At 42.6% G+C, this 27417-nt stretch overlaps 1 protein-coding gene across 1 annotated transcript; it reads right to left on the minus strand.

Moving 5' to 3' along the window:
* Positions 1–1801: 1801 nt before the first annotated feature.
* On the minus strand, positions 1802–26731 carry hs3st1l2 (heparan sulfate (glucosamine) 3-O-sulfotransferase 1-like 2). The gene is made up of 3 exons (XM_030418417.1): positions 26441–26731; positions 4017–4424; positions 1802–3265 (listed from the first exon to the last, which is right to left on the minus strand). The coding sequence occupies exons 2-3, from the start codon at positions 4278–4280 to the stop codon at positions 2600–2602; spliced, it is 930 nt and encodes a 309-aa protein (XP_030274277.1). The 5' UTR covers positions 4281–4424; positions 26441–26731; the 3' UTR covers positions 1802–2599.
* Positions 26732–27417: the final 686 nt, after the last annotated feature.

The following is a 27417-nucleotide window of genomic DNA, read 5'->3' on the forward strand; positions in this document are numbered from 1 at the left end:
AAATTATTTCTCTGATCAATTGTGACATCAGATGTATTGTCCACATGAGCGCCGGCCTCTGTGGGAACACATGAAAGACGGAGCTGCCTCACATCTTCAAAGAGCGAGTATGATTTGTTTATTCTTACATCTCTCTCTCCCTCTGTCTTTACAGTTTTCTCTGGAGGACGGTGGGAGGGTGACAGCCAGAGGTCAGCCTTCAGCTCCCATTCTCCTCTGCAGCAAACAGGAGATGCCTGAAATGCATTGCTGGTGTTATGTTTGAACCTGTAATCAGTTCCTGAAAGTCTTTGCTGTTGTATAAACACCGTCTGTCTGCTGCTGTAGATCTTTTTCGAAGTGTTAAAAAAATTAATAAATCTTGTGCTGCACAAAGAATCATGCGTTCTGTTGAGAATATCTTTCTTCACAACATGAAAACCTTATTAGTAAAACCTGGAAGAAGGCATTTTCGTCTCTTGTTTGGGTAAATCATGTAAAATCCAGTTAAGCCAGACTGTTAGCTCCCTGACTTCAAAAACAAGAATTATCCTTGCAGTCAGTAATAGAGTCAGCAGTCCCTGCTCAGCAATATAATTCAGTCATATGCTAGTGAAATACATCGAGGCCACATAACACAAAACACAAGGAAACGTTTTTGCCTTGCCTTGTTAAATTTGAGCCAAACTCAGATATTTTGATAATTGACTCATCATTTAAATCGCAAAAGAAATTAATCTTTTTTTTTGCTTTAACATATAATGATGAAGTCAATGTTGATCACGTAATAAATGGCTGTAGACTAATGACACCATATGGGTTTAGATTGTGTCCCTATAAACTTTGCTTTCTTGATGCAATTTTGTTTGCCATCAAGCACAAAATATCCCAGATATCTCCAGACAGCACCATTTCAAATGACTTGATACACTCAGCCTTTGTCCTGTGTCATTGGTAGTTGTCGCTCTGACACAAATGATTGAGTGTTTTTTTTTTTTTTGCGATCATCCATTCAAAGGAAACGTTTATTTAAAGACCTGATTCACACCCTTGAGATTTGTTGCATGGTTAGTTTTTCGACTTAACGCAGCTGCAGTGAAGATTTTGGCATAAATAACATATTTTCAGATCAATCTGGGATCTCGTGGCTTCAAGAGAATCTTTTTTGGGGCTGTTTGTGTCCCCATCTCCGTCAGTGTTCAGGAGAATGCTGCAACACTGCTTCACTGTGAAGCTCCAGAAATTATTTGTGGACTACTAAACTGGCTGGACATGATATTGACATGGGGTTGAGTAAATGACTTTTTTGGGTGAACCTTTCCTTCCATTTTTTTTTAAACTTGTTGCAGCCCTGGTTAGATTTGCAGCTGCTTTTAGAGGCTTACACACCATCCCTCTTCAACCATGTTGAACCTTACACCCTGTGTAATGGAAGGTCACTCAACGAGACTCACATTAAACCAAAGCGATGTCTGACAACCTGCTTATACTTTAATCCATAGTATAACCTCTCTGCACTGATGTCAGTCTGATCTAGTCTCTCCATAAGAACTGAATTAAATCAAGTAATCCATTCTAGCTTTGATTAAAGCAGGTATCACACAGGTGTGATTTGTTATAGCATGCTGGTGAAACTGGAGGTAATTCCTTGTCTTCACGATGAAAAGAAACGAGGGCGTCCTTTGATCCTCTGGCGGAGAACATCTTCATACACTTTGAGCAAGAGGAGCTTTCACAGAGACCTGTCAGCGACTCCATGTCGTTATGTTTGATGTTTTTCAACCTTATAGCTTGGTTCAACGCAGCCTGGTGCCACACAGGAGACTCTAGGACTGAACACATTTATTAAAAGTCTTTAAAAAAAACAACACAAACTAACAATAGTACGACACTGGCCTTTAAACTAAAGAGAAAATCAGAAACTAGTATTCAATGTGGCTACTTTCAAAACAGCTAAAAAAAAATTAAATTTTCACCGAACATCAAGTAAATTAACAAAGAATGAAGCAAACATGATGCCTCAACTAAAACATTTTTTGCTAACAAACAAACTTGTTACAACCGTTGATAGAAATAAGAAAAATCAAGCAAGAAGTTGGTTTCCGTCCGAAGTTGTCTACATTGAACCACGATTGACCTTTTTATGCAATTAGAGTTCATAGTGCAACAATGAGCTGATTCAACCATCTCTTGTTTATGTTCTACATCACTTCAACGTCTGCACATCTTCTTTTCACACCCACAAGTGAGCACAGACGAGCAGCGAGCTGTGTGTTCAGTTTCAGACTTGTGTATGGCACAGTTGTCGTAACTTCATCAGGTGAGTTTATCCAAGGAGGCACCGGTATGGTCTTGGTAGAGGTTTGTGTCGGCCACATGTTCAACACAAGCACTTTGAATTCCCCAGGTCTTCACACACATACGTGCTGTATGGTTGGCCACATGTATACCTGAGTAGGTATCAACTACAAGAGATGTTATGACTTTACTTAAAACTAAAATCTGTCCACTCATCTACTTACAAACACACACAAACAGCAGTTTTTTTGCTCTCCCTCTGTGTCCCTGAATGTGTTGGCATTGTTCAGGAGGTGTTTCATCTCCACAGTTTGCCTCTGGATCAGCACCAGGAAAACGACCTCCCAACCATTTCGAAGAACAACTTGTTGGGCTTCCTGAAGTAGCGACACAGCTTCTTAAAGGCCTGGGTGCTCAACGGCGCATGTGGCCTGCCTTTAGACTCGTCCAGGCACTTGTCGTGCCCGGCAGACAGGAGACAGTAGAAGCCCTTGGTGGTGTTGTAGTAGAAGTTGTTGGGGCTTATCCTGGGCGGCAGGTCCAGAAACCTCTCAGCCTTTCTCAGCTCTGGGAAGGGATCCCGAATGAGGGCGTCGCCGTCCACCACGTGGATCTGCTCCCTAGGGAAGACCTCTAGCCAGCGGGCCAGATGCTGGTGGTACAGACTCCTCTGCAGCGCCTTGTACCCAGGGTCGATGTGGCCCTTGTGGATCAGGAGTTCCTCCAGCGGCTGGTAGGGCTTGTGGCGAGTCAGGCGATTGTGGAGGACTTGGGTGTAGTCAGAGACCAGCCTCTCAGCCGGGTCCCGGACGATGAGCAACAAACGGACAGCGGGGTTCATGTCCCAGATGCGAACTGGAACCTGAGGGGCAGCAAAGTAGCCTGGGGTCTTCTCCACCGTCAGCTGACCGGGTAAGGTAAAGGGCATCTGGGCTCGGTACCAGGCTAGGCCCCGGCGGAAGTGCTCCTCCACGTTGAAGTAGTGAACCTAACAAAAGGACAGATGGTGAAAACCTTTCTTTAACAGATCTTTTAGCCTTGCACCATTAAAAAGACAAGCCCTTTTCATTTAGACCTTGTCTTGTCCAAACGTATCTACTCCTTCACGCAGCTTTCCAACTTTGCAGTCCTCACATCAAACTGCCTCGGTGAGGATTCCTCTCTGTGCAGCTTCTTCGGCACAGGCCTGTCATCATCCATAACCACTTGTACAGTGCAAACCTTATACAGGCTGAGCTGAATTTCTCATTTTATCCATGCCTCTCTGCACTAATAATGATCACAGAGGAAAAGTTCATCAAGAGTGTGACACCAATTAAAGGTTCAACTCGATACATGAGTTGAAATTAATGTTCCTTTTTACCAGGCAGGAGGCATCCGAGTTTACTTGGGAAGATGCACTTGCATTAGCTGATTTATGTTTCAATTAGGGCTCGGGTTATTTTGTTTTGCACTCGGTAAACAACTCAGAGACGTCAAGTTATTTTGTAAGGTTGGGAATCACTGGATTAATCTTTAATAATGTTTGGTATTTTACAAGCTCATCTATCATTTCTCGTAAGTTCAAAAATCGAATGAATAAAAAAGTTTGTCTAGACGGAAGATGGAAATACTCAAGTAAGGGACCTCAAACTTGTAGGTTGTGCGATATTAAGTACAGTGCCGGACTAAAATCTACTCAGTTACTCTTCACCACTGGTGACAGTACAGTTATTAGGTGATGTGACAGTGATCGTTACCTCGGCTTTTGCCACTTCAACATCTGGGTGCAAGTTGAGCATCTCCAGCAGGGCCCTGGTGCCACCTTTCCGCACCCCAATAATAATAGCCCCGGGCAGCCGCTGCTGGGTGGCATTGTATGTGGAGGAAGAGGAGGAGGAGGAGGATGAAGAGGAGTCGGAAGAGGAGCTGGAGCCCCCACTGCGTAATTCCCTTAAGCACACAGACAGCTGAGTCTGCAGCAGCAGAAGCACCAGCAGTGCTAGTAGCACTGTCCACAGCATGGTGCCACACACACACAGACACACACACACAGAAGTGGAGTAGAGGTTATGTGCACACACTCATGAAGCTCTTGGACTTGTACAGGGTTATGCTTGTTATCAGTCAGCAGGGGGCCTCAGGAGGAAGCTCTTGAATTAGACAACCTAGGAGCAAAGAAAAAGAGATGGTTATTGTCCACTTTTGGTGTCTCACTTAGATGGTTTTCAACAAGTGTATCACAGAAAAACAGACTGTAGCACTTGAAACTGCAGTGTCAAAAAAAAAAAAGGAAAACTACGGTTCACATGACACAGACTGCTGCCACTCTTTGCTGCAGTTTTTTGCGCAGTAGGTTAATCACCCGAAAACTTGCATATACTTCAAACCACACATTGCAGGGGGAGATATAGAATTTATGTTTGTTTCACGTGTTAATCGAGCTCAGACGACAGTCGCCTCATCGCTCCACTCTGCAATAAGTCGGCTCTCAGATGCAAGATGAAAAAAGTAATAAAATGGGAAGAACATTACTTGAAATAAGTAAAGTTATCTGCCAACAGTACAGGTAAATTTCACTTGCCAGGATCTTTTAAAACACAGAAGAATTGCTTGTCTCAAATCACCTACAGAAAAAAACATCCCTTATCTTCAGTCTGCGAACATCGTACCAAGGTTGAGGCAGTAATTGAAGCAAGGTCCATAGAAAAAGACATACATTGTATTAAATACAGTGATGTCACCACACGACAACATGGTGTTATCCTTAATGTTTCAAGTGTGCAACATGCAGAATAGACTTTTCTGCACGTCTGCAGATGGAAGTTACTGGACGATACAGTACCAGATTTCCTGAAGACGAAAAAAAAACCAGGACTAGAAATGTGAAATGTTTCTTTTGAGCGGGGGAGGACACAGTGTCGGCTCCACTCAGAGCATAACAGTGTGCATAGTCACAGAGCGCTTCTTTTCATCTCACATAGATACAGTGTAGGTAATGCCTGCGCGACTGTTTCATGATCCCATATGTCAGAGACGGCTCTGCAATCTAATATGCCATTTTACACAGTCCCTGTCCAAGCGGCGTTGGTTTCAGCCCAGAATATAGGGCTGTGATGTGATTATGGCGAGAAGATGCTAAAATATTCATCTACATCTAAAGCAGAAAGAGAGATGATGCATAGAAAATTAATGCTGTTCCGAGGTTTAGGGTCACCCCAAGGAGCACTAACACCCCTCTGAGTTCAGCTGAACCATTTCTACAGTATGGAGGACAAGCTGCAGTGAACCCGTGATGTCTGCATGCGGGTGTTTGTCCCTTGGAATCGGGTTTGATCTGCGTTTGAGGAGGTTTCCAGCGCTGGAAGAAGTGTTAAGGTCCTTTGCTTGAATTAAGTAAACCTACCGATACAAAAATGCGTAAATATGTAGTCTAGGAGAGGAAATTCAAACTCAGAATTTTAATAATCACAATATTAATGTGGTAATAATATGAACGTAGACATATTCACTTTTTTTAATAACTGAATAAAATAGTTGTTCTCAGAGGAAAAATAAGGTCCACAAATCACTGTTTGAAGCTAGAAAGGTGGCAGGGTCCGCCACATATAAATAAACACTATGAAATTGAGGTCAGTTTGTTCATTCAGTTATTAGCTAGTCATGAAATGTTTGTATTGTATTGTATTGTAGGTTCTTGTGTTTCTTTGCCCTCCAAAGGGTCACAAGATAAATCTGAGCATTAATATATAAGAGAGGAAGAGAGGGAAAACATTCTGATACACAAATCTGTATTTATAATTTGGATTTTACTTTAGTCTCTGTCTGGAAATTATTGGATAATTAAACCTCTTCGGGTCAAATGGGTTATATGAAAAGATGTGAGAAGTGCAGAGGGGAAATGTCTGTTTGGTGAATCTGCTGACAACTGGGAGACATCTGAAACATGACAAGGACCCACAGCGACACACTGTCACAATGTAAGTGGAGTCAGAAGTACAATAATTCCCTCTGAGAAGGATAAAGTTCTAGAATATGGAAACAGTAAAGAAGTACGTCAGAAAGCCCTTGATCAGCAAACATCATCACTAGAATAGTTTATTTGAAGCATAACATTCATAATGCTGAATAAAATACTGTATTATCTTCGGAGACACTGAATAGAGAAGCGCTCTCTGTGGGCCCTTGAGCAAGACATGTACACCCCCATGTGTTAGAACAGAGCTGATCAGCTGCCTGACCGCACAGCTCCCTTTATTTTGCTGTGATGATAAAACATTTTTCTGCTGCTGATCGTATTTTGGTAGCGCTGGGTCGGGTAAACAAGGAAACACAGCACTGGCATCAAAACGGTCCTGAAATCGTTTGCAGCGGTGTATTTCCCAACAACTTTTTAACAACGCTCAAAACTTTGAGCGAGGATTTCTTGAAATAAACTCTCCTGCTTTGTTTCTGTTGTTGCTGTTACTGTTGTTATTGAGCCGAAGCCGCCCTGATGTGACGATGAGTTATTAATTAGTGTAACAATGTTCTGGTTCAGAGGAGGAACCCTGTCTAGCGTTGTTCCTGTGGCGGGGCTTTAATTGCACCTTCAGGGAGCGTCGCTGCACCCCCGACCTTCTGTGCTATCCCCTGGCTTGGTGACATTGTCGTCATCTATGTTGCAACATTCGCCATCCCTCAATGTAAAGCGGTGTGTGGTTTTGGTGTAGGCGCATTGGGTGTGACGACTGTTCACCACGGCGAAGCAGCTTCAGACCAGTTGATATCAAAGAGGTGTGTGACGTCACTTACAGTAACTTACAGTAACTTACAGTAACTTACAGTAACTTACAGCACAAATGCGTGTAGATTTTCAATGGTCCAACATTATTCCAGAGGAAGATTAAACAATTCCTTCTTTTTGTCTGTTCATCATATTTTTTATTACTTAAAAAAAGTCATAGTCATGGTTGAGAACCAAGAGACTGCACTTGATGACCTGAAAAGGTGCAGTATCACTGCTCACATAGACGGACATGAGATGAAAGTACAGTTAAAAGAATTATTAATGACCCTTCACACCTGCTGCACGATGAAGTTGAACTTTTACCCACAGGGCGACGTTATAGATTGCAGATTGCGAGAAATAGCTTCAAGAGATCCTATGTCCGTGCTGTGCCGTTAGGAAGTAAAACTACGGTTCGCATGACACAGACTGCTGCCACTCTTTGCTGCAGTTTTTTGCGCAGTAGGTTAATCACCTGAAAACTTGCATATACTTCAAACCACACATTGCAGGGGGAGATGTAGAATTTATGTTTGTTTCATGTGTTAATCGAGCTCAGGCGACAGTCACCTCATCGCTCCACTCTATACGCAATAAGTCGGCTTTCAGATGCAAGATGAAAAAAGTAATAAAATGGGAATAACATTACTTGAAATAAGCAAAGTTATCCGCCAACAGTACAGGTAAATTTCACTTGCCAGGATCTTTTAAAACACAGAAAAATTGCTTGTCTCAAATCACCTACAGATTTCTTAAAACTACTGCGGACAGACTAAAATCAAGTACATTGGTTATATACTGCTGTACTGTACCTATGTGAGCTCACTAGCATTGCCAACATTGATATTAGCTAATGTTGGCGACATTAACATTTGCCAGCATTGTTAGCTGCTAATATTCCAGCTCGCTAGCTGGCGTTAGCAACGTTAGCGAGGGCACAGACCGGCTCCTCCTTGAGGGGGCGGATGATTTCAAACAGCAGTGTTGATGTAACGTGAACACAAAGGAAGGTGGGAGATGGACCGCTATATTAAGTGGCTCATTGTTTCAATAACACCTTTAATTATTGTTTAAAAAATTACTTTTTTCTCATTATGTAAGAAAATTTGCTTTAAAAACATATTTGTCATGTTACGCCTTTTCTTTCCCCAATTTGTTTAAGTGCACCTCAAACCTTTTTGACATTTATTTTTGTTATTTACTGGCCAACACATACAACACTGATATGATATGATACTGATATATCTCCAGCCCCAAACATTTTCTTTCACAATGACTACGTATAACTTCTGGCACTAAATGTACATTAGCTGCTGACAGCGAGAGGAAGCATTTACAGTCACCATTTGCAAACTGTGGGATGATGCAAATCACTGTGTGAAGTCTGCAGTTCATGTGTGTGCGAGAGCTAGCAACAGAGACAAAGAGAGTGATCTTTTGGGAGGCGTGTGTGTCTGTGTGTAGACGTGCGTGTTGCAAAGCGAGACACACGCCTTGTGTTAAGTGGTTGTGTGAGTCCCTTGTGACTCCTCTGCAGGCTGGAATATTCCCCTGCTGCCGAGCAGCCCCGCTTCCACCTCACCTCATGACCTTCCTCTCTCAGCTCCTCCTCCCACCCTCCCTCTCACCTTTCCATGTCTTCGTCACCCCTCACCTTTGTTCTCTCGTTTCCCTCAGCCTGTTTTCTGACTCTTTCTTCGCGAGTTGTTTGAGTTCCTCCCTGTTTACGCACATCTGCTAACAAACCCCAGCACCATGCTAATGGGGGATGCCCTGCAGCAGCCTGTTAGCTGCTCATAAATAAAACACAGGCGCACCTTTCTGCCCTGAAATACTGTTGAGTCGATGAACTTTTAATCCTGACTGATGAGACAGGATTGGATTTACGTCAAAAGTGCCCCATCCTCAATTCGCTTGCAACAATTTAGGACATTTTTCTTCTATAATATATAATGCATGGATCTTGATAAAAAAAAATAAGAAGAAATTAGGTGACTATGGTGCCTATCTATAAGTAAGAATGACAAACCCAGAACTAGCAGATTCAAATATGTTTTATTTGATACTGGAGTAGGCTTGTTTGAATTAAAGCTGTCATGCTCTCTCCAGCAATGCAAATGGCTTTTGTCGGCGATGGTATGGTATTGCCGGAGTATTTGATTGTCTGCACACAGTTTAAAACTCGTTGTACTTTCTTGGCCCTTTTGGTGTAAATGACTTGAAATCAAAACAAAATGGCCGACTTCATAAGCACCCCTTAATGGCTGGACTGCTCAGCGCCATATAAGCTCTAACTTAGCCCCTTATCCCTGCTCAATGAGGCTCACATGAGTCATTGCAAGATTGCAAGTCCTTGTCTTTTCCCGCTCATTGCGCCTTGTGATTCACATTAGCCAGCATGGATAGGGAGACCCAGCAACAACAACAACAACAATGCCAAGATTGTCAATGATGCGTGAATTCGCCATCTTGACAAAAACAAGTATCTATCCAGGCTGGAAAAGATGGAGATGGAGCGAAAAAAAAAGAGAAGGGGTGGAGTGTAATTATCTGTGAAACACAGATGCTGTCATCTGCGTATTGGGAGCGTCTCCATGTCTTATAAGTTTTGATGTGCGTGTGTATCTCATCTCATCTGCATGTGTGCAGCCTTTGCCTTTTGTGCCAGCGCGCAGCGTGCGACTGCCCGCGATCCAGGCCTTTGGAAACATCTTTTTACTGAGCGATGGTATTTGGGGGTCGGGGGATGGATTATCCTGTACAGAGAGACAGAGGGTGGCAGGGATTGAGGAGACGGGCGGTAGGGAGGCAGGATGGGGCTGAGGTATGTGCATGCTCCACGGGAGGGTGTGTGTGTAAGGCAGCAAGGAAGATTGTCTCTGGTAGGGGGTGGCATGGTGAAACGCTTTGGATTGCCAAGCCTGTCACATCACCATGGCTGTGAGAGTCAGATAAAACTCTCCCTGTCCTCCTTCCTTTCTTTCTTCTTCCATTCACCCCCCCCTCATCTGTCTCTCTTTCACACTCTGGTCTCCTTCCTCTTCCTTTATTTGCCGGGCTCGACCTTAATTTCCTCGCACATTTGTCTTTTCTTTACCTCTAAACTTCCACCTTGGCCGTGCCTCCTCAGTTTGCTCAAACTAGACCAGTTGCGCTTGCCAATTATGGCACACATACGCCACAACCATGGAGATGATTGCCTTTCAGAATAAAAACCTAAATGTAACAAGGCTGGTCCCATATCCTATCCTGTTCCCATTACCCGCCTGGAGTGAAGCTGGCCAACACTCTGAGGGGGGTCTGTAATCAAAATAGATGAAGCCATCTGAGAAAGACGGGAATCGGTCATGCTTCCAGATCATGCCGACTGCCGGCGTTCTTCTTGTGTTCTCTCAGTTATCGCGCAGAAAAGATGGAGAACATTGAACGGTGAGAATTTGGATGGTGGTTTTGGATGTTTTTTGACGACATATGAATACAGAAAAGATACTCGCATAGTCCATCATTGTCCTTTGTCCAACACACTATGATACAAAGAACCTTTTAGGCCCAACAAAGCTTCCCATCTACTGCGAGGTCTTTCAAGGCTCATAGATAAGATGAAAGACATATGTGATGTTGGACGAGAGAGTGAAAACAGCTCTCCTGTTTCAATTGAAGTCAAGGAGTTTCGCCTCTTCCAGGCACACTGTGTATCTGTGTGAGGCGTTCGAGGCACCCTGCACCAGGTACTTGACCTGGGGAGTGATATGCTTAGTTACCCACGTGAGTGGAAGATTTGATCTTTTCCCGAGAGAGATTCAGAGTGAAGAACAATATAAAAACGAGGAAGAAATAGACTGAGGGAGAAAAACAGAACCACCAAAGTAGCTCCTGAAGAGAGTGTCTTTCTCTGTGCTGCAAAAGTGCGTATGAGCATCATGTGTGCAAGTAGAAAATGTAGTGAACATGAATAGAGAGATATTCTTGAATCGACAAGCCCTCCAAATTAATGACAGGATATGTTGTTTCTCTATACCCTCTGATCTCATGCGACTATCAGCAGGACGCCATCATTTCTTTGTGCACTTCCTGAAACGTCTCATTCTGTTCTTTTCCTTGGGAGTCTCTTTTGAACATAGCATGTTCCCAAAAGAGCAACAAATTCGAGCCTGCAAAGCCAAATTATTTCGCAGCAGCAGTAATTGACTGCTCAGTATGTGTTTCTCTACACTTGATATGCAAACTGTGTCAAAAATGAATCATCTGTGGCAATGAAATAAAACCTTTCCAGTTGGGTCTCTGAGCAACATCCACTATAGATGTGGCCATTCCCCATTTATTCCCCAAATTATGTGAATGACCGTGTAGAGAAATGCCTGACTTTATTCTTTTGGGTTTAAAAGATATATATATTTTAAGCTATCTATAGCACACAGGCTGCATTATATGTTAACAACATAATTGATGTTAACATTAAGTTTACCTGCCACAGCTATCCCTCACAAACACAATTCAAACTAATAGAACTCTCTCACAGTTTACTGACCGTATACTGTAGTTAGCCAAGACAACTATAGTAACTATGACTATGTCCCAGTGTCAAGCTGCAGGAATAGTATGAACACATAGTAATGGTTGTACCATGGGTCCTCATTTGTCCTTTTAATTATTCGTTGGATAATAAGAGGGGGAACTTCAGATATAAGCTTGCCAGAGCACCACATTTAGAATAGGTTGCTTGCAAATGACTCAGAAAGCGACATATATGACCATTTGAGTTTACCAGCAGGGGGGGGTACTGGAGAAATTTCTGCGAAATCCACATGTACATGATTGTGATATAAAAAGTATACATGTTGTCAGCATTTTTAGCACCGTTTCAGATCCGTCCAGACGAAAACACTGACATTTCTGAATATCTTCACCCTGGAAGGAGATATCCAGAAACTCCTTTTTTCAGTGAACTGAAACACTGTTTATTTAACAAAGGCCAAAGTACATAGAAGAAGTTTGTTTTTAAGAAATATCCGTGTACATGTGGACAGAGCCTTAGTGTTGATCAGTTCCCTGAGGCGAGACAACAAATCATTTAACAAGTGCCCTGACAAATACGTTCACATTTAAAAGTGAAAACAAATGACAAAATTAAGTATCTACCCATACATCAGGATGCTTTCATTGGTGTAAATAGATGTTAATGTCTTTCAAAGTATCAAAACATTTCAAATGGCTGTGCCATACTGCCAGTCTCCAGTAAGACAATAAAATCACAATTGTCATTTAATCTGAATTTCTATCTTCTGAAGTCAGGGGAAGCCAAAAAACACGAATTGTTGATTAGTTTGTATTCATTTCTTGTTTACTTGCTCCCAAATTATGTCACTTAATTTGCATTAGTATTGCAAAGTATTATCTTATCTAGTGAGGGATTAAAACAGATTCTCAGCTGGTTGCAGTATTGTGTATAAGTATTTGTGATTAAGTGTGTATCAATATAAAAGCAGCACAAAAATGTACCATATTCTTTAAATCCTACATCGATGTAGTGACTTTACAAATACAACAGCCGCCCAGACAGAAAGCCTCTCCTCACCTCATGTAATTTCATCATTTCTACATGTGGCGGCTTCTCTATCTCTGTCACTCTCTCTGTTTATATTTCACTCGTTCTGACCTTTACTGAGGTCTGTCCATCTTTTGCCCATCAGCCCCCTGCTGGTTTTCAAATTAGACTCTTTGGTGAAAAAAAAAAAAAAAAAAAAAAAACACCCACCGCCCTTTCACTCACTCATAATCTTACCCACTCACACATGCATAACACCCAGATAACACACCCTTCCCCAACCTCTCCTGTTTTAGCCCCTCCCCCCTCGACCCCCCTCCCCTCATACTTGCATCTTCAGCCGTGCACGCTCCAAGATCTGGGTCAACCGTATCGAACACCAGAATGCGCCTACTCCTTCTCCTCTCTGGTGTGTGTTTAGTGCGTGTGTGTGTGTGGAACACAAATATTGAGCGCGTGTGTGTGTGTCTGCAGGAGTAGAAGTCGGGGTCCTACTGTTGTTGTTTTATCAGAAAGTGCACAGAGGGAGACTGATTAGGAAATCCATTTTTATCAAAGGAATCTTTGTTTATGCACGTGTGTGTGTGTGTACACAGGCATAAAAAGGCAAGCTGTTTCTGTAATAATGTGTAAGTGTGTGTGTGTGTGTGTAGGTGTGTGTGTGTGTGTGTGTGTGTGTGTGTGACACGGAGAGAGAGAGAGAAACAGAGAGAGAGACAAACAGAAAAGCAGAGCATGCTGAGAGTGTGTGTAAATTTGCTCTAATTAAAAGAGGTTTTGGCCTGAGTGTCTGGGCACACAATCTACAGCCATGTCTGCGTGTCTGGGGTGTGTGTGTGTGTGTGTGTGTGTGTGTGTGTGTGTGTGTGTGTGTGTGTGTGCATGTGTGTGTATTTAGATGGCCCACCTGGCACAGGACTCAGCAAATTATGGAGGTAACAGAGAGGTTTCCTGTCTGTCAGTGCTTGGTCATCACCTGAGTCAGGGACACAATGAGGCCATTACTCTCTTCCATTTTTTTTTTTTTATCTTTGTCTGCATTCTGTCTGTCCGCCTTCTTGATAAATACTTTACCCACCATTCAAAATTGAAATGCAGCGATAGTAATGACGTTATATCTCTGCGAGGTGGCTTCGATCTAAAGAAAGACACTTTTCTGACAAAGTGCTCACAGAGCGCATTTCTCTGCCAAGGTTACCAAATCTTTCATAATTCCACTGGAGGGACGTCTTAAAACTACAGCATGCAGGGTATATTAGACAACAGTGTGGAAGCGCTGTGTCAAGACAGTTTGGGGAAGGTTCTGTTATAACATGATAATTCCTCCGTGCACAAAGCCATAAAAACATGGTTTTCCAGTTCCCTGACCTTAATCCCAACCAACACTCCTTGGTTGAACTGGAACACTGACTGTGAATCAGACTTTATCACCCAACCCCAGTGGCCGACCTCACAAATGTCACATACCAGAAGTGGAGGCTGTAAGAGCCGGGGGTTTATTACGGGAATACTGAGTCAAATCCGTCACCACTGACCTGTAGCTGTCTAAATGGATATTTCACTGTAGTACAACATACTGGCACACTGCTGATTTGTTTGAAGAAACGCTTAAAAACTGGATGTTCAGGCCAAAACATATTTTTTTTCCCTAACCCTAACCAAGTGGTTTTTGTGCCTAAGCCTAACCAGAGCATAAGCACAACATTGTGACAGGAGAAAAGAAGTTTATCTGTGGTTTTGCAGAAACGTTTGTTGCTATTCATACTGGTGATTGGGTTAAATAAGCACTGTAAGCTGTAATGTTGTATAAAAGAGAAGTAATATAAAAAAATACACCCCAAACCAACAGTACTGGAGACAAATCTTTATATAACACGTTGGAGATAAATTCATCCTGCATTGATGGGTGATGGACACTCCTCAGAGGGATAACACATCATTTGAATTACTGCAGCTTCACAGACCACACACACCATGCTTAATTCACGCCCCTGTCCCCTCTCTGCTGCCAACATCCTTGTTTACACACACACACACACACACACACACACACACACACACACACACACACACACACACACACTTACAGACATAACATATGTGGTCTCTCTCACACTGACAGGGGCCCCGACAGCTTGGCCTGACAGCGAGAAGAGACTGACCTGTCAGAGTGGATTTAACCCGACTGTCACATGTCGACAGGACGCTGTATTGTATTGTATGCTGCATGTTTGTATGTGTGTGTGTGTTTGGGAATGAGGGACGGGGGGATTTGGGTGCGTCCCTCTTGGCAGATCTGCGAGGTCAGCAGCTCCAGGGCAACAGACACCATCGACGTGTTTTTGGGGGAATTCTGCGCCTATTGCTGTACGTTTGAGTATCAGGCTTGTGTACATATGGGCGTCTGGAACGAGGGCGAGCTGACAGATGGGGGCGGGCGAGTCGTGTCTGGTCAATATCATCACGGGCCAACGAGCCCAAATATTATCTGGGTCCTGAACTCTGGTGTTTCTGGGTTACACACTGTACAGGCAGGAAGAAAACACAACAAAACAGAGAGTGAAAGAGGCGGGGAAAAGCAGATGGTGTTTATGAGAAAAAGGAGGATTTGAAGGTTGGGGGAAGACGAGGGGAAAGTGAGCGACGGATGACGGCAAAGGGACATGATGTGCCAGCACTATCAGGTGTGTTTGAGCTCCTGCTGCGAGCCTACCATGGCAACAATTGTTTAGATCGCTCTCACCTGGGCAGTAGACTCCAGGGACTGATGATTACTAACGCATGGAGGTGGAGAAGGATAGAAAAAGAGACAAAAAGGCGCTGTAGAGAGAGAAGGAGGGTGGTGGTGGTTACAGATGATGCCACAGTTGGTGTGGTGGTACGGCCAAATGGTGCCCTACGGCGACAGTAATAAACCGAACCGGCTGCTTGTGGCTTTGTTGGCCAAAATGGACGATTAGTCTGATTGGTGTTTCAACTGTTCAGCCCTGAAGTCAACACACACACTGTGAGACAGATACCCCGGCTAGCAGCTATGTGACACCAGACTCATTGGTTTAAATCACAAAAGCCCCTTATGTCCTCACTGAGCCCTGAGCTGTTCTCCTGACTGCAGTTCCGATGTCTAATGCTATATGTTCTCATATGCAATCACAGGAGGCGATGAAGTTAAACTGAAATAGGACAAGGCCGTTTTTACAAGCATCTTTTTGCCTCCCTACGTAAAATCTGCCACTCGGACAGGTGAGGCAAACTACAAGCTGTCAGCGTGTTACTGAGTTTATGTCAAAATCTCTCCACTTGAGCTTAAAGATCCAACAAATACTGAATCCTGAGAGAGGGTTATAATTAAGATGGGACTTATATGCTTAAACAAACTGAAATGAATAAACCTCTCTTCGTTTTCACGACTGAATAAACCAAATGGACACACTGACCTGAAAGGACAACGCAATTTCATACTGTCTTACTTACATTTGGCGGACCCTGCCACCTTTCTAGCCTCAAACAGTGTTCTGGGGACTTTATTTTCTTCTGAGAACAGCTAGTTTATTCAGTTGTGGGAAAATAAATGTTTCTGAGTTTGTATTATTACCTCATTACTATTGTAAAAATGGAAATCCAAGTTTTATTTTCTTCTCCAAAACTACATAGTACCCCATTACAGTAGTCATGTAGTCAAATGTGTTTGTTACAGTTAGCAGCACTGCGACGTGCATTATGTAGAGTGTATTTGTATTAACATGCCACATATGCTACAAAAAACAAGATGTATGTCACTGCTAAACATAATGAAAACTGTCCTTTAATCAATAGATATTATTTCTGCATCTTTATGCTTCATTAAGTATCAATTGTTACCCTTGATGTGTGTTAGAAAGAAGAAAAACAACAGATGAGGCCAGAATGTTTCCTTGTGTGGATCATTAGGACATATATGAGCTCTCGGACATAACTGTGTGGCGATGCACTGTGTGCACAGTCTAAATCGTGGGCTGCTTTTAGAATTAATTTGACCATTTAAAGTTTTGCAAGAAAAGTGGATCTGCAAGCAGAACAGGAAGCACATAATGGACGGATTCTTGCAGCGACTACAAATGAGGCAGAAATTCTGACTCACAGGCCCGGACGTGGGTGCAAATGCATGCACATGTGTTTACACGCACAAACACATTGTGATGTAGCCGAACACATTATGCTCTGATCACAGCATCTGCTCTGTGGCTATTTTCACAGCTCTACTGGTGATGCATCCTTACGTTCTTTTCTCTCTCTCTTTCTTTCTCTCTTTGAGCCCAGTATCCTACTTACTCTCCAAGCTGGCTCGCTCGGCCACACACACACACACACACACACACACACACACACACACACACACAAGTGTCACACCAACACACGCACGGATTCACAAACTCATTCCCCCACACACACAGGAACGCAAACATGCACTCTGTCATTCTTTTTTTCTTGCATTCACACTCACTTATGCACACAGATGTGTACACACAGCATTACATTTACACTTGCACACACACACGCACAGACACAAAGCGGAGGACATGAGGTGCCTAGCAGGGGGCCGTTTTGATTGACCAAGCACTTTATGACTCTTAAATGGCTTTACTGCCTTCCTACTTAACCCCCATACACCACCTCCATGACACACACACACACACACACACACACACACACACACACACTCACACACAACTGGGAATTAATGAGAGCCATCACTAACCGTACACACACACACATATTGCCACCCAGCTTGCGATTTGAGCTCCCTCCTACTGTCTGGAATCCATCAAGGTCACCCCACAAATCTAGAGCATTGCTCCTCCCCCCCGAAGTCTTTTTGTTTGCCCTCCATGACCTTGTTCTGATACACTTTCCTTAAATTTTGGGAGCGAGCCAGGATTCAGATCTAATGACTTTGTTACTGCGCAGAGCAGGTCGATACGGGAGATTGGCTTGATTGATTTTAATTGGCAGGACACCAGGAGGTGGGAGGGCATCAGTCGGATGCGACAGGAGTACGTCAGATATGAGAGTTTGAAGGCTGCTTCTTATCACCGTTGTTCAAATTTGGCCTTCGTCATAGTTCAAAATGTCAACGAGAGAGAGAGTTTGTATTTCAGCCATAATTCTGACCTTTTTTTTGCACTTCAGAAGCAGAGAAAACATTCCAACAAAACACAAAAAAACACTAAAAAGTTAGGAAAACAAACTTTTTTTAAAAAAGCAGCAACAATTTAGAATCAAGCATCGCATCTTTTACTGCTGTAACTTAAAAAAAGAAAACACACATTTGTCAATATCATGAGCTTATCATACTGTTTTCACTCTCTGTATCAGTATGCCACTCAGGTGGAGTGGTGATGTTCGTAGTGAGTGGGAAGATCATCATTCAGCCTTTGGCTCGAGCCCAGTGTGTTGACAGAAATCTAATCCTGCTGTTGTGCCCTTGGGCCAGACACTGAAGCCCATCAAGCCCCAGGACAGCTGCTCTGTAGCTGACCTCTGAGCTCTGTGTGCAGGAGGGCAAGCAAAAGGAAAATTCCCTCCGGGGATCGATGCAGTATCATGTAATTAATAGAGCTGAAATGCATCATGTAGGCAAACAGTCCTGAGTCCAGTTTTTAACACTGAACAAATAACATACTCCTCTTAATGTGGTTGTCAGGTTTTTGAGTTTTTTGGCCTTCACAGTCTTTGTTTTGGCTTGTTCCCAAGGTGTTGAAGAAAAGCAGTCAACAGTCAAACCGCAGCTTGAAATGTGGCTCTAAAAACGTTTAAGCTTCACGGAAGACTGCGTTAGTGGTCAGCTTGTGTTCCGACACGGATTTTACGGTAAAAAATAAACACCCGTACTCTCTTCTCCAACCACTGCTGTAGCATGATATATCTCTCTGTCATGGATCTGTCATTTTCTCCACACTATGATACTTCTGTGACGCACTATCACGTGTTTATATTTAACTATTCATTGGCTAAGTGAGGATGGTTTTGATACAAATCAACAACACGGATGGTTTGTGGAAGATTCAAGATTCAGGATGTTTACTGTCAACCCAGTTGTAAAAAATCTTTTGCTTCGAGACTCCTCCACAGAATACAGATACTGCACCGATAGTTGGATTATGTAGAAGAGGAAGACTGTCGAGGAAGAGTCTATGGATTATTTTTCAGTTCAGTTTTTCAAATTTGAAAATAACTTAAAGGTCCACTTATTAAAATGGTTGATTTTCATCTTTTATTCACATACTGATGCTTTGAGATGGCAACCAACCCGATCTACGATCCCAAAGCGCCAGTATTGGACCAGCTGTTTTCACAACCTGTAGCTACAGGCTGAAAGCTTCAGACATGAAGTGTTTATTAAACGTATCCGACATTTTTGAAATACCAGAAACAAACTTTCAGAACCCACTTTGTGACTCTGGGTCAGCATTTCAGGTGTTTAATTTTCAAAACATTCAGTGGTGTAATCTGCTAACGATTTGAGCGACTGGGAATTTTTAGTCACCAGTACTCTGAATACTTTAGTTTACCGGTTAAGACTCATTCTCATTCTCAGTGCGGTTAAACTGTGAATGACATCACAGTTTGCAGGCTGCAGGCCTTCGTCAGCAAACAGGTGAGATAAAAATAACACAAATTACAACTGAATGTGTGTGTGTGTGTGTGTGTGTGTGTGTGTGTGTGTGTGTGTGTGTGGGTGCGTGTGTGTGTGTGCATGTGTGTTGTTGGCTCCCTCCATCTGTCTGTGCCACCAGGGGTTCATGTCACCTCAGAGTTGCTGAGGTGTGACGGCCTCGACAGCATACATGTTCGTGTGTGTGTGTATGTGTTTCCCCGCTAAGCTGGAGTCCCTGTGAACCTTCACCCTGACAGAGCGAGCGGCTGCCAGGCTGATGAACTCCTACCCAAAGGTTTTGCAAACACAGTTAACACTAACCTCCTGAGTGCACGGCGTCCCACCAGCTTTTTAAACACCGACTTCCCTTCATAATATAAACCCGGAAAAAGACTCTAAACCTACTTTGACTTTGTAAAATATGAATGCTGATACATGTCAGTTTCTCTGAAACCCACAGAGATCAGTTTGACAACAGAGGGCAATGTATGGAGGTGATTTACAGCAGCTCTGATCAAGACTATAATTTCAGGGACGACAAGACAAGGTGGAGAAAATGGAAGGTAGAGCATTTTATTTCTGCTTAGAGGGCAAAATATAAGAGTATTTAATTTCTTGACAATTTGTGATTTAATTTTGTTCATTTGTTATTCTAACAGCTGGTATATATCTCGGAGCTGAAACTATGAGGGCTATCTTATCGCCTCTTGCCTGTACAAAGTGGCATTTACAGACAGGACAGGCCGGGCTATCTGGTTGGAATTCTAACTTCATTAGACATATCCACAACACAATACATAGATATGTCTGACATAACATCAACACTGTTGGTCCTTCACACTTTGTTGTTAATGTTAGTTCATTTTCGGGAAGGCAATTCTGACCATGTCTTACAAATTGCTTCTTCAATCAACTAAAACATGCAAGTGTGGGTCAAAAATGTAGATTTTTGTACATTTTGACCAATAAAAAAGAGATTTAAAGTAACATCAGATTATAAAGCTTTGATGAATACATAACATCGCAAAATTTTAAGGCTATATCGCAATAAGGAATATTTAAAATTTCCTCAAAAGCACTTCATAACTGCTAAAACTGGGTCACAAAATCAAATTTCACAATATTTTTGAGCAAAATATTTTGATATCGATAGTTAGATAATAGACTACTATTGGTACTTTCACAAAATGTTGACACAATGAGGTTAAGACATGTATTACAACATGTAGAACAGTCTGGTAAGTTCAGAACATGTCCTCACTTTACTGTAATTCAGCCTTTTAAAACCAGGAAAAGACTAAACTTATGCCAACTCAAGATGTAATGTTATCACAGTCTCCTGTTGATGATGTTACTGATGTGGGTCTTCGTGTCTGCCTGCAGTCATTTCTGCGAGAGTCAAACGATGAGTGCCTCACTCTGGAACAGAACTGTAGAATAATGGATGAGGCCGCACACTGATAAAACTCTGTCAGGAAGCCGACGTACAAATGACACTTAAAAGTTTTGATTGTCGGAAGTCATCTGAATATGAATATCTCTTGTAAGTGCATTGTGCGATTTTGTGTCTGTGTGTCTCTAAGAGTGTGTTTGAGACGTTAATGGGCTCATTGGATGCCCTGTTAGACCCGAGGACCGTTCAATGGAGCGAACCGACTGTTGCCGCCTGCTGACTTTTTATGTCGGCATGTAAGAATGTGCAGGTGTCTCAGAGATATTGTTAGTCACACACTCAGCTGCACACACACACGGGGACAGTCATGGCTTCTTACACACAAATATAAGCATGCGCACGCTGCCCGTTCGGCATACTTTGTGAGACAGAGAATTTGAGAGGGCGAGTGAGAAATGTGTGTGTTTGTGTGTGAGCGCATGAGTGTGTGTTAGTGTGTGTGTGTGTGTGTGTGTGTGTGTGTTCCGGTTCAGTACGCTTCAGAGGACGTATGCACTCTGCTCATAAATAAAGGCCATGCATTATTCAGGACCGCTCCTCCAGCTAATGCCCCTTAATGTGCCCAAACAGTCATAATGTACTCTGCTACCAAGGTGGCAGAGACCCCCTTAACACACACACACACACACACACACACACACACATACACACAGACGTCAAACCTCCGCCCCTAGATCTGACACAATGTCTTTGTCAGTGTCGCACTCAGGCTCTTATCTGGCTCTCAAATCGCCCCATGTTCCTAATTTTCCAAAAAATCCATTTGACTTTTGATCCAAATTGCTCTCGCTCACGCTGTCTCGCCATATTCCATCGAAATTTGCTCAATTTGCCCTTAATTCTCCATCGTCACTGTCTCCATCTCCCACTCCCTCCCATACATCTCTTCACTCAGTCTTTTTGTTTTAAAATGAAAATATGTCTGAGTTGAGTTTTTTGAAAATCCGACTGTCTTTCCTCTCTTTGTGGCCCCTGGATGCAAGCTTTCTGCAGAATTAGGATTTCGTCCAAAGGAGGATTTGTAGCTGTGAAGCTCCGGTGCTGAAGGTTCCTAAGCACATAATCTTAATCAGTTTTTAGGGAAATTAACCTGATTCCATCCAGAGGTAAACAGGAAACAGTTTGGAGCAAGAAAAGCCTCAGAAAAACATAAAATTGGTTTAAGGTGAAGTGTTTATCGCTGCCGCTTTGCTTGTCTGCATCTTATCAACAGTGTTTTATGTTCTAATCACTTTGTAATTGATTCAAGTGTTCATCGTCTGTGGGTTTAATTGCTTTAGTGGTTAGTGATCCTATTTTGTTTTGGTCTTTGTGCAGCACTTTAACTCTTTGGAAGTGCAATATAACTCAAGTTTACCATTTGTATTTGCTGTAAGGAATAATGCATGTATGAGGCATTCGATTTTCTCCGCAGTAGAAACACTTAAAGGGGCAGCTTTTCAACCCGATCCCCAGAATAAATGTTGGCAATGTATGTTCCTACCAACCATGCATATGTTGCAACTCTCTTTTTGCAAATTCTTTTGTTGTGCTTACGCTCTTGTTAAGAATTATTCATGCTCCATTTACATTTGAAAATGGATATATACTTTTTTAACCGTCACTGCCCACATACTTCCAATGCATCCTTCACGTTGGCATGGATATTAAGCAATACAACCACTGGAGGGCGCCGCTCAGAGTCAAAACGGTCTTATATGCACCATCCAATCTCCTCCCAGCTGTTCTGCTGTAAATGTTTGTCTCTGTGCCGGACCTAAGTAACATCATACAGATGTTTAAAACTTTACGACTACTCGAATAACCTCACCTCAAAATGTTCCACCATTTTAAAAACCTCTTCCTCTTGTCCTGTGGCCGTGTCACACTTGAACTTTTAGGGACTTAAAGCCGCGACAGCTGAGATGTTCAAGGAAAAAAAGGCTCCATTCTGCGCATGCATGGTTCGTTCTCAACGGGAGAGCAGTCTACTTTGGGAGAACGCCTGGTTTGCTGTACCCAGGAGCACAACAGAAAGTGTTAGAAGGTAGTTACAGACACAGCAACTGTAAGAGATAAATGTATCTTGGTGATTATTAGACGGGCGCCGTAGCTTTTCTCTCTACCATCACGGCTCAAAGTCCCTATAGGTACAGCTCCATTGTTTCATATTGGAAAGAGTGTGAGTGTGGATTGAAGGCACTCGCCGTATCTACATGCTTATCTAATGGTTTAGGTACAACAACCAGCTGGTTAGGGTGAGGGAATAAGCTACATTCAGCTTCACCTGATTCTGCCGCCATGACCACAGCTTGAAAATGTCCCAAATTCATGCTAAAAATATCCAGTGTTTTGTTCAATTACTTAACAGCTCCCTGTTGGTTATTGTGGGAATAGCTTTCGAAAAAAAAATATTGTGGATGCAAAATACTTGACCTACCCTGCTGAACAGTTCAGTAAGACTGCGAAATCTGATTGTCCAGTTAAAATAAAGGATTTTAAAAGGATAAATGATCCATATAAGGTAGAGATCATCTCTGTTTTAATTTTTTTTTATGTCTTTCAAGCCAAGTGCTCAATAGCTTGTCTGTTCAGTGTGGGCAGTGCAGTGGCCTCATTTCTGATGGATTTTTCTCTTGAGTTTGAGTTTCTGTGGGTCTGACCTTTAGTCGCTGCTCATTATAGCTGTCCTCTTCTTCTTCTACTTACCAAATACTCACTGTCTGTGAACAAGGTGATTTTTTTTTTTGGACGAAGCAATCTCATGTATTTCAGTGTGACAGCATCGCAGACTGAACATTACAAAACAGCATTTTTATTCACATGAGCGGTTCACGGATGATTACACAGTAATTTAACGTGATCTCTTTGTTTAGGAGACGCGCCACATCTTGGTCTAACATTAACCTCTCACATGACACTGATTGCTCACAGTTTGTTTTGAGACACACAAAACACGCCCCCCCCCCCATTCCACACACACACACACACACACACACACACACACACAGACCAGACAATGCCTCCATTCATCTCTTTGCTCTCTCCGTCTCTTCTCTCTCTCTCTCTCTCTCTCTGTCTCCTCCTCTGCTCACATCAGCTCTTTATAAACACGGTGAAGGTCAAAACCACAGAGCGCATCACGTCTGTCCCTTTGCAGCCACGCTGACCTGAGTCTGCTCCGGTCATTTCTTCTCTTTACGTCTGTTTGAATACATCAGACGCTCTAGTGTGGAGGGGTTTTTTTTTTCATGGTGCAGACTCACCTATTACCACTTAGTCATGTGGGAGTGTCATGATAAGTCGCGCTGCTTTGTTTTAGCTGCTGTTTGTTCACAGTTTGGCTACATCATGCTGTGGACATGTCAAAATCTGTTCTGCAGGATTATTATTTTCAGCTTGGATTAGTTTGTTTGAAGGGAAGCATTCGATCAATCACAACAAAAATGTCAAGGATAACACAAAGAAATTTCTTTTTTTTCATCTTGGTCTTTGCAACAAGTCCTCCAAATTAAAAGACAAAATAGTTTGCAAATTACAATTTCTCCAAAATCGTTGCATTTACTGTTCTGTGATGTGACAACGCCAAACTGTGTCACTGTTGTGTTTGACTTCGGCGACTTGTGAAAACAATACCCTCTCATTTAGTGGTCAATGTAGCAAAAAAAAACGTGCAAGATCCAGTTTCAAAATAAAGGCACTAAAACTATGGTTACGTTTCAGAAAACCTACCCTTTTTTTCGGCTTTAGATAACATAACTGGTCCACTGGATCAAAGTTTTATGAGTGAACCACCCGACCAACATCCAAAATCCTAGCATCTGTTTCTGGCTGCTTAGATTACAGTCATCCTCTTCTCCCGTCATTATCGCCCCCTGCTGGTGCTACATCTTTATCCGCACTGTCCTCCATAACCTTCTGCGTCCTGGACAGGTAGGCCTTTTGCACGCTTTGGTGTAACATTTGGATGAAGGACACAATATTTTAAGGCCAAAGAAAGATCTTGGTTTGGACAATTTTTTGTAAAGGGTAGGTGTACGGCTGGTTATTGAAGGTCAATATTTTTATGGCATTGACCGAATCGATTTGATACCATCAAGTATCTAAAAAAAACTTGCCATCTGATACCAACTTACCTATTACCAATACCTAAGGAGTTAATCTCATCAGCATCAGTGAGCCAATAAGCATGCGGCAAGATGTAATACTGCTTGTGATTGTCTGTCTTGAGGCAGGAAAAACACTAGGTTGAACCCAGAGATGGGGCTCACCACATGTATGAGTAATGTAGTCTTTTGTTCAACGGATTTAATAAAATTGGTAACGAAACAAGTATAGTTCAGAAACTATTAGCAAAGTCATGGTTTCGGAACTGATAATCCAAAATGTTTTAACATTACCCAGGCCTAGGGGGGAGACTTATGGTTACAATACCAACCACTTGGTTAACGGTGCAGTATGTAGGCTTGGGGAAGAAATTTTAATCAGAAACTGACCTTAAAGGACAACACAATTTCATACTGTTTAACACTGTTTATATGTGGCGGACTCTGCCACCTTTCTAGCTTCAAACAGTGTTCTGGGGACCTTTTTATCCTCTGAGAACAGCTTGTTAACTCAGTTATGGAAGAAATACATATTTATGAGTTTGTATTTTTACCTCATTCCTATTGTGAATATCAAAAGTCGGAGTTTGAATTTCCTCTCCAAAACTACATTGTGCCCTCTTAAGGTTAAGGAACGACCGTGATGATGATTAAAGAAGCCACTGTTGACACTAAACAGTCTGATGTTTTCTTCACACTTCCAACCGCTGCGACCTCGTCCTCTCTGGAGACTGTACAATAACATCACCCAACATCCTACTTTGTTACTGACAAGAGTCTTAATCACCAACTGATAAGAGCCACCAGTGGACTTAGTCGCTTAAATTTAAACAAATATTTGGGCGCATAAAGCTGAAACAACTGATGCTGTTATTTATCTTGGGAGGACATTCTTGCACTTTAATGTGCAGAGAGTAAGAATGAATGTGTCCAGGCGGCATCATACAAATAATTACCCAATGAAATGAAAACCTAAATGATAATAAATGATCACTTTCACAATCTTAAAAAAAAATGTGTACAATTTAAGCAAAATAAGTGTTCACTGCCATTAAAGGAAAAACTTGTACCTTCTTCAAAAACAATGCTGCTTGATTCATTTCTAAATATAACTTATGCTCATCTCTGGCATCACTGACAGTAAAGGAACACGCATTCACGTTCAAGTCATCAAAACCAGTTCCCATCTGATGAGCACAAGTCCCCCCAGCTCTACCTCTGAAAGTGGTCTTGGAGGTTTTTTTTCTTATTAGATTTCAGAGCTCCCTTCCTCAAATATTTCCCCTCTGCTTTCACTTCCCCCGTAACTCACTCTGCCTCTGAATTTGTGCACACCCGCCGCATGCTTGAATGCACACACAAAAGAGACCTCGTCAACTTAATCTACACACATGAATGAGCCCATACTTTCCCCACGTGTCAGCATTTGTGACTAAAAAGCCAGCAGCTCATAGTGTACCTCTCCGCGTCTTTACTTTGCTGTCTCGCACGGGAGAAACGAACAAATAAGCCTCCAAAATAAACTTCCAAAGAGGGAGGGTCGACGAGGTTAACTCACCTATACTGCGCAGGTACAGTCACCCTGCACAGCATGAAGTGGGACTTTTGTGTAAATATTGGCTGTGACGTACAGAGTGAAGTGGTTTCTCTGATTCAGTGCTATAATAAAAGAAGAGATTAAAAAAAGAGGACTTACCTTAATTATATTTTCCTCAAATCTATCTTTATAGCAGCCCTCTTGTTCTTCTTGTTCTTCTTGTCTTATCTTCACCTTCTTTCCTTCCGTCCTTCCTTCCTCTAGTCACTTTTGCTCCACGGGCGTCACTGAAGAGGTGTGTGTCGCGTGTGTGAGCGCGCGTGTGTGTGTGGTGGTGCGGTATGTGTGTGAGAGAGAAAGAGAGAGCTGGTAAGAGAGCGACTCTGCTTTGTGCTGCCGACCTCAGTGAGCGTGTTGTTGCAACTGACTGAGTGACTGGGAGAGAGGGAGGGAATGTGTGTGTGTGTGTGTGTGTGTGTGTGTGTGTGTGTGTGAGAGAGAGAGAGAGAGGGAGAGAGAGATTAATTCACACACAAACACATCTCCGCCTCAGGGAAACACCCCTCTCCTCCTTCCTCCCTCTTTTCTTTCGCCCTTCTTGTCTTTTTATTCTTCTCACATCAGCTCCTTTCTTTCATCTGATCACCTTGAAGGACACGTGGAGCAGAACCTCTCCACTCCTCGGCTCTCAGCCGAGCCTCCTGCTTCATTCTCGTTTTTTAACCTTCTCTTGTGTTTTTTTTCGCAACCCCCCCTCACGATCCTTCCTTCAGTTTGTTGTTGCGAGTCCCCAGAATCATAAATAAGTTACAGAGAGCTGGCACCAAACTACACAAAGGCAACAAAAACAAGCCAACTATCTGTGATGGGCTCCTCTCCGTGAGCTGCTGGCTTTTTGTCTGACTTCATATCAGTGAAAATATTTTTCTCTTTTTTGAACTTTCCATGTTACTGCCTATGTAGCTACAAAGACCTTTAATTGAATAGGGAGGCAGTAGGTGCAGAGAGAGAGAAAGGAATGCTGGCACTTTTCAAATCATTTCAAGGACTGACACCTTATTAATGGTTGTTGAGTGTGACTTAACAGCACTTGGCTAAAGTTTTTGGTGAATGTGTGTCAGAGAGCCATGAAAAGT

Source organism: Sparus aurata, chromosome 5, assembly GCF_900880675.1.
Source record: "Sparus aurata chromosome 5, fSpaAur1.1, whole genome shotgun sequence".
NCBI classification, from domain to species: Eukaryota; Metazoa; Chordata; class Actinopteri; order Spariformes; family Sparidae; genus Sparus; species Sparus aurata.